The sequence below is a fragment of the Chiloscyllium plagiosum genome, chromosome 9 (genome assembly GCF_004010195.1).
Source record: "Chiloscyllium plagiosum isolate BGI_BamShark_2017 chromosome 9, ASM401019v2, whole genome shotgun sequence".
Classification (NCBI taxonomy): domain Eukaryota; kingdom Metazoa; phylum Chordata; class Chondrichthyes; order Orectolobiformes; family Hemiscylliidae; genus Chiloscyllium; species Chiloscyllium plagiosum.
This window is the reverse complement of record NC_057718.1, coordinates 38546447-38558527: the sequence shown is the minus strand read 5'-3', so window position 1 is coordinate 38558527 and position 12081 is coordinate 38546447. Positions and strand designations below refer to the sequence as shown.

At 38.3% G+C, this 12081-nt stretch overlaps 1 protein-coding gene across 3 annotated transcripts in view; it reads right to left on the bottom strand.

Annotated features, from left to right (window-relative positions):
* The window catches only part of syt14a (synaptotagmin XIVa), a 228130-nt gene that overhangs the window by 167654 nt on the left and 48395 nt on the right, over window positions 1–12081 (bottom strand). For all 3 annotated transcript variants that reach the window (XM_043695734.1, XM_043695732.1, XM_043695733.1), the window contains exon 3: window positions 7–171. In XM_043695734.1, coding sequence (XP_043551669.1) covers window positions 7–171 — 165 coding nt within the window. The remainder of the gene's footprint in view (window positions 1–6; window positions 172–12081) is intronic.

Below are 12081 nucleotides of genomic sequence, written 5' to 3'. Positions count from 1 at the left end.
ACTTACGGGTATTGTCTTGTAAATCTTTATTGGCCCTGTATTCTGTATCAAGGCACGGAAACTCTCCTATATTCTCAATGCACAGTCTTTTGTTGATATATAGGAAGAGAAGGATCATAAGAATGACAATCACCCCAACAGCAGAGAGGAACCCAACTGCTTCTGGAGATACTGGAAGAGAATGAAATAAAATAAAATTACTGCTCTGATACTATGGGCACTGCAACCAAATGCATGTATATACAAATATCAACTATGATCAAAAATATCAACCTTGACTCAGTAGTAACACACTCACCTTGAGTTAAAAAAATTGTGGATTCAAGCCCTATGCAAGAGAATTCACCACTATAATCCTCAGTACTGTGGGAGAGGGAGGGTGATCACTAGCCAAGGCTGACTGCCCTACAGGTTGAGAACCTTAGGTTCTATAGCAGGAAGATTGAGGACTAAGTAAGCCTGAAGATCAAGGACCTTGGAATCAAAGGAACATGGGTCCATTTGATTGGATGAAATACTCCTCCTGCTCCAAACTCCGCATTAATTTGCAAGTAACTCATCTCTTTTGTTGAAGACGATCTGACAAATTGGGTTCCCCGAATGCAACGAATAATGGTGCTAGGATCTCAAGCAGGAACAAGTCCCCTATTGTACATGCAAATATCCTAAACCTTGGTTCAGGTGTAAGTAAAAATCACTAATTTTCTTCTCTATTTAGGTACAGAGAAAAGAAAGTCAGAAGTGGTACAAAATGAGATTTTGATTAGTTACATAATTATGCATTAGTTTCGCCACTCCATAGATGTCAAAAGATAAAGTCACAACATTTCTATAAATTACAAACATTTCCAAGTCCTAATTCTACATGCATTTTTTATTTTGTGAGAAACCTAGGAATGCTAGATCACCACACATTATTTTGCTGGTGAGCCCAGTAGGGAGTTGGTGAGCCCAGTAGGGCTATGTGTCTTACATTTTGGAGTCTGATTTTACATTTATACAACACCTTAGTGCATCATTAAGAAATTCCCCACACAACAGTGCAGTGGTGAACTTCAAGTAAACAAATGGGGCAACCTTTTTATGCAACATGACTGTATAAACAACAACAAAATAAATGGCCAGCTTCATTTGAATGTTATTATTGTAGTTGACTGAGGGAGGAATACTTACTGTTAGTAGTCTCAGGAAACTGTTGTAATGAAAGCAGGGAACATTATGCATGTTTGTCTTAAACAATTCCTTGGGATCTTTCATGCCTACTTTGACCTCTTAAGGTACAACAGACAATCCAGAACTCAATTCTAAAGCACTGAAGTACCAGCATAGGTTATGCTGTGACCTGGGTTACCAAGCAGTAGCAAAGAAATGGTGTTATCCAGTCACCTTGCTACCAGCTGCTGTCCAGGTCTCATGCAACACAATGTCCTCTATGGGGATGTTGAAGTTTGAGAGCATGGCACGAATCAGCCAGGCTTTTCAAACAATCAGCTTGAAGAACCATCACTAAACTACTCAAAGTCTGAAACAAAAAGTTTAAATTAGAGTTGAATTATGTATAGAAATCGGAATGAATATTGTGGTGACAAATGAAATTAAAGAAGAAAGAGATAAGAGAAACAAAGGCACAGACCTTATGTTCAGCGATGGCATGTCAGCATACACTGCTGACTGCAGTTGCAACTACAATTTTAACTTTTCATGCTAGAATCTTAGGACCTTCCCAGGACTGCCAAATCGAGTCATCAGAGCAATGAGCCAGGAGGGAATTCCTGTGATGTCACATCTGTTTACACATTATGAACTAAGGCATGTTTCTTCAGATCTGCCTTAGTTTAACAACATTATTTTTAATGTACTTGACATATGATCTCCATATCTGTCAACCTTGTCATTGCTGACACTGTTCATTCTCCTGCACCCTGAATACTGCTCACTGCCTCCCCCTTCCTCACACACTTGATGCTTCTCATCCATGCGACCCCAACTCTCCCACCCTCCTGCCGCTGCTCACCTGCTCCCAACTTTGCACAATCCCTGACAATGCTAAATTTGCCTCCATTCTCCTAAGACTGCTCACTCTACCGTGACATTACTTATACAGCCAACTGTTCACTCCCCTTCCCATATCCTGACAATGTTCATCCCTCAGCATCCCTGACATGACTTGACCTATTCTTCCATCTGCACCTCCTACATTACTCACCCCTTCCCTCACCCCAGGAAATTCCACCCAGCTCACTCTCAATAAGCCCAGCAGAATCCATAATTTAAAGAGCAGGAATGATTTCCATTTCAGACTTCTTGAAAACCCAAATGTTAAGAAATTAATTACAATTAGATCCTCTGGAATTGATTACAACATTAAAGCTGGTTCAATGCTTCCTGATTCTATATTTATTTTTGCTGCTTGTTTTCAGCTAATTGTCATGTCCACTTGGGTTGCTTGCTGGAAATCAAGCCCACTATTTCCAAAGTCATCATATGGGTTAAAAATTTTAAAAAGTACACAGAATTTCTCAATTTACCTGTCTTTTGGTTGCAGGTTTCTGTACTTAACAAAAATTATTATATATCAAAACTCATTAGACTCTAGCGACAGGTAAACAATTATGAACACTTGCCATATAACTCCATTAATTTAAACTCTAATCCCTATATTAGCTACCTCTTATACATGCATGTCAACAGACAGGAAAGAAACCATGAGTATTAAGGATGGACACTAAGACTGGGATGGCAATTCATTGAATACAGTTCACAGGATTGCTGAAATGATTCTTATGTTTCTTGTGCTGGTCAGAATGCAGATTCTTGATCTTCCTTCTTCAGAGGCTTTCACTTATTTGTAGGAGGCACAGCTGATTGATTCACACTTACAAAATATCTTTAACTTCTAAAAGTCACAGCTTACAGCCACTATTGAAGGAAAAAATAAAATGATTTTCTTCAGGCTTATTTATGGCAGAAAACAAAGAGAGCTCCTGAGCTGGTGGAAGTCTGAAGGCTTCTCGCTCTCTTGCTCACAACCCCAAGCTGTTCAGCTGCCTGAGAACCAATCACATGACTGTTGGTAGGCAAAAGGCCCTTGTCATCGATAATTAGTCACTAATTCACAGACCAATCAGTTTCTTACAAACAATCGAAGCTCTATTTGTACACAACCTTTCAGCTCCAGTTCATCAAGTCTGATATCTCTAATCCCAAATCACCATCCTATAGAAGACTGCACATATACCTAAGTCACTAGCATTGACTGTTATTTTGAGGGGTCTGGAAGAATCTGGGGTGGCTAATTCTGGTTCATTTATTAGAATTGTCAAAGGCTGGTTGACATTCTGCTGACTATATACTTTTGTTGTTTCCTTATCAAATTTGTAAGTGCATGGGTATTGTGCTAAGGTTTCTGGTAAAACCCACGCATTCCTAAACCCTCATGATTTCCCATTTAGAAAAGTCTATTAGAGCCTTCACTTGACCTTTCCGACCATATGTCCTAGGTAGGTTACTGTTGCTTTTCCATATTGACTGTCACTTTAAGAGTCTGATCACATGACATAATGATGACTTCATCAGCCATTTTAGGCAGGAAGCAGCTTAGTCTAGCTTTGCTGCATGTGGAGTGAACCTCTCCAATAACAAAGCTCCGAAGGTTCAACACTTTGGCTTCCTGGTCCTGCTTAGAACTTAACACAAGAAGAAAACTAATAACAAGGACAAAGATTGCTTTGAGACCCAACAGGTCAGTCCACAGATTTGTCAAAAAAAAAGGAGTCATGATCCTCACTGCAGATCTTGGAAGTGCTTCAATAAAAATGAGAAAAGAAATCAAAAGACACTATTGTTGCACTGAAGCAGATGCACTTAGCAAGGAAAAAAATGCACACAAGGAAGAAGTGAACATTGCAGAAGTTTGCCATGTGCAAGTGTGAAGAAACTCTATGAGTAACAAGTACCGTATATGGAGGGGCATGTCTTGAGCTAGGGATGTAGATTTGGAAAGAGACAGGCAGCCTCAGGAATACCTTGTTTTAAACACAAAGAAGTGAGTACAACAAGTCAGACTACAGAAAGGAAATAGAGGGCTTGGTGACGTGATACAATGATAACAACCTCTCTCTCAATGTCAGCAAAACAAAAGAACTGATCATTGACTTCAGAAAGAAAGAAGGAGATCACGTCCCCATCTACATCAACGGAGCGAAGGTGGAGAAGGTTGAGAGTGTCAAGTACCTAGGAGTGACAATAACCACAAACCTGTCCTGGATTCCCACGTCAAGAAGGCACACACCTTTTCTTTCACAGGTGGCTCAGGAAATTTGGCATGTCCAGAAGGACCCTCACCAACTTTTACAGATGCACCATAGAAAGCATACTGTCCGGGTACATAATGGCCTGGTCAGGCAAATGCTCTGTCCAGAACTGTAAGAAACTACAGCAGGCTGTGTGCACAGTCCAGACCATCAAGGAACTCAACCTCTCATCCATTGACTCCATTTACATGTCTCACTGCCACAGAAAGGCTGCCAACATTATCAAAGACCCATCTCACCCCAGTAATGCTCTTCTACAACCTCTTCCATCAGTCAGAAGATACAGAAGCTTGAACACAAGCAGCAGCAGGTTCAAGAACAGCTTCTTCTCTGCCATTATTAGACTGATGAATGGTCTCTCTAACTTCAAATGATGTTGAACTTATTAATGTTGATCTTGCCTAGCACATGTCCTTGTGCAGTGTATGCCTTACTCTGTCCATGTTTTTTTCATTCTATGATCTGTATGTCCTTGCTCACTATGATCTGCTTGCAAACAAAGCTTTTCACCGCAGTTAGGTATATGTGACAATCAATCAATCAATCAAAACAATGCTTAAAATATCATGGTACTGTGTGCTGTATAGGCCCTTCCCATTTCAAAATAAAAGTGGTCACACAAATTTGGGCCTAATCAAAATAATAAGAAGATCTCCAGATGAAATTCTGCATTTAGTTTATAATTTTAATTCCATTATTATCCTGTTTACACCAAAAAAACAAACAGTAGACAGATGAAAACTAGCTCTATTTTGTATGCAATTGGAGCCATTTCTACAGAGGTCATTGTGGAAAGTTGTTTCATAAAACTATTTTCAATTAATAAATTTACATGCATGATACTTTATATTCAAAGCTGAGCTGAATTTTTAATAAGGTCTGGCAAATTTTCTATGAGATTGCTCATGGTAATCCAAGATCTACAGTACAATTTCTGATGGTTGCCATGGTTCCAATGCATTCCAAATATGGTGTCACTGTAATACAGCAAAATAATGAAGCAATATATCCCATATCTCAGTGAAGATACAACACTGCATGTTTTACAGATACTAAATTCACTATTGTTCGCCTGTCAATTTATAAAACTTGCTGAATATTTAATTAACACTTTTATATTCAAATGCTCTTATTGTTGGCAACTTATATTAAAACATCTATCTACATTCATTTACACTGCAGGTACTTTATTTATTAATGCTTTCCTGTTCCTTTCCAAAATTAATAGTACTGCTTACCCACTCACACCAAACCTGCCTAAAATTTTACAGGATTAGTAAAGGTGCAGGTGCTTTGCCTGCCCTTGGATTTATGTTTATTATTACTCTTCCTCTTCTGCTGGTATTTTATATACATTGTCGGGGAAGACCCACACCACATGGAAAATCTGGATATGTTAGCTGCATGAGCTGCTGTCAGGCAAGGGGAAGACAGATTTCATTTGCAGATCCTTTGGCCCATCCAAGACACCCTCTTCAGGGTCATTCCTCTGTTTGTTAATCCATTCCCAAATCCCTTATTCTACTCACAAACACCCCTGACCTTGGGCTCCTTGGTGTGGTGCATCTCCCAGAAGATGCTATTATGACTACAGAGCTGCCATCTATCTTATTAGCCAGCAGTTCTTGAAGGGAGGAGTTCCTCTTGAGAAAAGTAATTAATGTTACTACGTAGAAGAACAAAGGTAGTGGGGATATGGGAATACCACTTTGAAGTTTTCTTTCAAGTCACACCATCCTGACTTGGAAATATTTCAACCATTATTTAAATGTTGGATTTTATGGATGTTTTTCCATATTTTAGTCATTTAATTTTCTACCATCTACAGCTGAATTTGATAGGATCCCAAAAGTCTGATTGCTTGAGGAATTGCTTTCCTCTGACTATAACAAGCTACTTCCACAGTTTAATACATTCACAGTCCCATCTTATACCTTCACCAGGTTAGTATCTCACTTTTAGGTATGCATAATGTTGCTCCCAGCATACTCTCCTATACTCCTTGTTAACCTCGGCTCAAATCCCAGATTTGCTGGCAATAGCCAAGCGAGCAATATCCCAAGCCATATCGATTGTGGTAAAGTACAATTCTGCTGCTGATAATTACCAAAGTACCTTATGGATGCCCTGTTATGAGCTGTTGTAAGTATGCTGAATCTATCTCAGTCATCATGCCACACAACATGCTGGATGATGTCTTTAATGTGATGCGCTTGTCAATAAATGTACAAGTAAAGAGTATTTTGGTGATGACAAGATGAGGTTTGTTCTTCCTCATGTTAGTTATCTCGTTATCAGCTTTAGGCCAGACTGACAGCTCTGTCTTTGAAGGCTCAGCCATCTTGGTTAGTAGCAGTGTTACTGAGCCACTCTTGCTGACAGATGTTAACATCTCCCTAGATTATACATTGCCTACTGGCTACACTCAGTGCTTAGTCCAAGAGATATTCAACGTGGGGGGAGTAGCAAGTCATCAGTTGATGGAGGACAGTAGGAGGTAATCAACAGTAGATTCCTTGCTCATAAGTAACTTGATGCCAAGAGACTTCACAAGGTCCAGAGTCAATGTTGAAGTCTCCTAGAAGCCAATCCATTCTGACTGTATACATATGCCTCCACCTATTGTCAGTCTGTTCTGCTGGTGGGAAAAAACATACCCAGAGATGGTGATGAAGGACAATAACCATAACTCAATCAACTAATTCCCTCCATAATGTTTCTACAAACTGAAATGATGTTGGGTCACTTAAAGCCCTGTTTACACTGCTGCTGTAGTTTCTGTCATCTTGGTCAAGTACTTGAGTTGATCAGGCGGAAAACCCGTTTGGTTCAGGTGTGAGACTACTTGTAATATCCAATGTCCATTATCAATTAGGGTCCAAATTGCAATGGATAGTAAGTAACCTAACAACAAGTCCTTAAAGAGAGTCATTACTGGAGGTAAATCAATTGGATTAAGTGTCTGTAAGGGATTATTTAGGGATAAAAACCATAATATTATAAGTTCTAGATTAGCTATAGAATATGACAGGACACAGAGTAAGCTGAAGGAAAAATACTGAATTTTGAGGATGGCCAATTTAACATGGTTGACAAAAGATTTGACCTCGGTAAATGAAATTTTAAAAAACTGGCAGATTATATTGTAGCAGAACAATGGGAGGCCTATACCAGGAGATGGTTTGAGAACAGTTGAGGTACATTCTCATTTGGTGGGGGAGTGGAGAATAGAGCAACCAATCTAGGATGACATGACAGACAGTGTGTAAGATGAAACAGTGAAATTATGCAAAGGAACGATGTCAGATTGATAATATGAATGAGGAACAGACTGCATATAGAAAGTCCAGAAAAGAAGTGAAAAATGTAAAAGGAAACGCAAGCATATGGCAAGAAATTAGTAACCAACAGGAAAAGGAATCCAAACATCTTCTATAGACCAATAAAAAGCGAAAGAACAATAAGAGGTGGGGTAGTGAAAATTAGGGACTGTAAGTGGGGATCCATACTTGAAGGCAATTGACATGGCTGAGGTATTGGATGAGCACTTTATATTAGCAAAGAAGGTACTGTACTACCTTAACGGATTTAAATTTTTGAAACATTGCAGCCTCCTGTTGTGTCAAATATCTAACAACGCAGCAGAGTTGACTTTGAGTTTGGAGATCCAAGATACATTTAATGCCTTTTATTAATTTTCTCGCACAACATTCATGTTTCCTTAAGCAGAAGGTATGGCAGTGCAGCCTAATCATAGAGACTGCTTTTTTGATTAAAGTTTAACCTGCTACAATGGCAGCTGCTTCCCTCCTACTTAGGGCTCCTCCAACATAATCACTGCTACCACTGCAGTTCTCTCACATTGTGATGGAGGCTGACAGCTCTATCTATGGGTCATGCTGAATGGACTTCTCATTCAGAACAGAGAGTGCCAATTCAAAATTGAAGCCATTGAGGATTGTAACCCACCCATCCAAATTTAGCTTTACAATTCCATAATGTATGGAACATAAGGCTGGAGCAAACATGTGGCAAGATCACAATATATCTGATTTCCTGATCCCTTCCATTCAAACTGTGCCAACAGGAACAATATATCTGGTATGAAAATGCTCCTCCTTGTAAGAAATTGCTGGAATGTTTGCCTGAACAGCTGACATGCAAAGTGTAATCTGTAATCATAACATATGATCATGATCTCGCTATCGTTCTCATTCTTTCAAGCTAAGAATGCATATAATGACAGAGCAATACTCATCCACTGGTGAAATCCTTATTGATGCCTTTGTCAGCTTTAGACTGTTCCAATACTCTCATGGCCAGTCTCTGATCTTTTAATCATCAAAATTTGAGATCATCCATAACTGTGCTGTCACACCATGTTCCATTCATTCAATACTCCTGAGTTTGCCAACCTACATTGGTTTCCCAGTACAAAATGTCCTTCATATTAAAATTTGCACCTTGGTTTTCAAATCCCTCCTTCCCCTTGCCTTTCCTCATCTCTGTAACCTCTTCTAGCCCTACAATCCTTTGCAACCCCTGTGTTCTGTTCCTCCAATTCTGTTCTGTTTTGCATCCCTGAGTTTCACGACTTCACCATTGTCGACTGCACCTTCAGCTGAATAGGCCTCTCGTGCTGGAATTCTCGCTATAAATCTTTCTGCCTCTCCACCACTTTCTTCCTTTATGAGATTCCTTTAAATCTAACTACTTGACCAAACATTCAGTCATCTGTCCTCTTAGCTAATTAAATGGTTCAGTATCAGTTTTTTTGGGATACTACACATGTGAAGCATTGTTGGTTATTTTGTAAAATAGAAATGCAATATAAATGTAGTTGGTGCAGTTAAACATAGTAAAGTATTTATCAGAGCAATTAGTCAATAAAATTTGTGTGCCTCATAGCACTCCAGGATTCACAGGGCATAGTCCTTTCTTTAACTCTGAGATATAGTGTCAGGTTTATCATTCTGCATGCAATTTTATCAACCGCTGACATAAGTATGGTCTATCAATTTGCTTTGCAACTGTACTCAAACATTTCAGTTTCGTGTATGGAATTCAGGAAGGAAAGCAGCAAACATTTACCAAAGAACAGCTGGAGAATTTAGTATTGTATTCCATTTTTTAATCTTTGTTGCCCAGTTAATTATTCATGCTACCCCTACAATGCAATCATTATATTGTAGTTAACACATTACTTCATCTTTGGCAAGCAGATTTTCAAGATAGTGGTTATTTCCAAAGATAATTGGTGTTTCCATTTGGAGAGTCAGAGCTGAAGCGCAAAGAGAAAAGTTTTAAAATATCTACTAGAGCTGTAAAAACATATACTGAAAAAGCTAAAATTTAAAATTTTTGTATGAAAAGATTATGCACAATTAGTGTACACAAAACAACAATATGAACACAAACAAGCAACATGTTTTTATCATCAGAGGAGTAACTTAATTCTCAGATCTACAATTTGTTCCTTCCCTGCATTTCCTATTAAAATACAACGTGCTACTCTATATTAAAAGCATTTTAAGTCATATTTATATAACAAAAGGTTGGATTATGTTTTAAAATATTTTATAAACACAGCTAGTCCGCATATTCAGTTTTCTGTTCTAACGTATTAATATGTAATGCCTTAAGACTGTATTGCTGAGTAGTTTGAAATTATGCTTAATTTTCAAACAACTTGAAGACCAAAACAATTACCTCTTAAAAACAATTTTAATAACATAATGTTTTTATAATGAGATGTGAATTCAACTATTATTACAGCTATATAATGTAAAGGAAAGTTCAGAATTCTTGACAGTAAGCTCAAATGGCAAGAAAGTAATTTATTGCCAACTGCCATGTTAAAATTTTTGGTCTATGACACTTAACCTACTTATATTTTTTGTCCTCTTTTTAAATTTTACTCAAACTTGCTGGTTTGCAGTTTATATTCATGAATTGATTTTTGGAAGACAGCAATGTGTAAAATATTTTGGTTTGAAATTCAGCAATTTTCTTTTGCAGTCAGACACAAGAAAATGATGCCTTTGTTGAAAATCTTATGAAACATATAATAAATACATTTACATTTATTATAGAAATGACAAACTAGATTCAAGTCTATTGGAAGCAGAGATCACCTGTTAATGAACCATACAGTTTTCTACTGTAATGGATGACACCATTTGGTTAACCACCTATATGTCAAGGAATATAAATTATTTATATGATTGCTGAAACATTATCCTATTCACACACAAATCAGCAAGGATGCTGAAGTAATGAAAATAAAATGCTCTAGAAAGCATTCGAGGTACTTGCTTTATAATTAGCTAAAGAAATAGGCGTACAGTAAAGTACCTCCATTTTTTATAAACACATGACTCCATACACATTTATCATTTTATTATAGAACAAATTATAGGAATAGTGTGGGAAATTGCTTCTCCAAAACTTGAAAATATAGGTTGTGAAAAATCAAAAGATAAATGATGTAGAAAAACATGTATGTACACGACAAGCATTAATAAGCATGAGGTGGAGTAGGTCACATGGTCCCCAAGGCCTCAATTTTTTAAATAAAACCAGGGTTGAACTTTTATAACAATTCCACCTTTTTGTCCAATCTAAATATCCTCCAATTCCCTAAGACAAAAAATCCATCGATCTTGGTTTTGAATGTATCATTTACTGAGACACAGGCAAGGAAGACAGCTGAGAAAGCCTGGCTAAGATCAACACAATGGATCAATGTTATTTTTACACTAAGCACGATTTTTCTTCAACCCTGTTGGCTCAGTTTGAACGGTCACCCTGAATTTGAAATACATAAGATATACAGTACAAAAACAGTCTACTCACTACACCCAGTCTATACCAACATTTATCCTTCACTTTTGTCCTCCCATTTCTTTCTTCGTGAATTCCCTCAGCATAACCTCTCTCAACCTCACTTACACAGCCACCCTAAAATGAATAAATACAACCCATTTCAACCACTTTTTGTGGTAGCAAATTCCAGATATTTACCACTATATGGCACCATGACGGCTCAGTGGTTAGCATTGCTGCCTCACAGCACCAGGGTCTCAGGTTCGATTCCAGCCTTGGGTGATTGTGTAGAGTTTAGACATTCTCCCCGTGTCTGCATGGGTTTCCTCCTGGTGCTCCAGTTTCCTCCCACAGTCCAAAGATATGCAGGTCAGGTGAATTGGCCATGGCAAAAAGGTGTATTAGTCAGAGGGAAATGGGTCTGGGTGGGTTACTCTTCGGAGGGTCGGTGTGGACTGGTTGGGCAGAGGGCCTGTTTCTGCATTGTAGGGAATCTAATCTAATTTAAACCTTCAGGGATCTATGGACAAGCAACCCAAATCCTTCTGATCCTGTGAGCCTCCTAGTATCTTGACATTTACTGAGGATTCCTTTCTCTTCTTCAAAAGTGCATCACCTCACTCTTATCAGGATTAAATTCCATCTGCCACTGATCTCCCTATCTGACTAATGCATCCTACCTGCAACCTAAGACCTTCTTGCTCACTATTACCTATCAGACCAATTGTCACGTCATCTGCAAAATTACTTATCACTTTCCCCACATTCTCATCTTTACTATTTATATAAATCATGAACAATAAGGTACCCAGCACTAAAGCCTGTGGTATACCAATGGACACAACAGCAGTCACACAAACAGCCTTCTACCACTACCCTCTGTCTCTTTACTGCGATGTCAATTTTGAATTAATCTTGCCAATTTACCCCCGGATCCTATGTG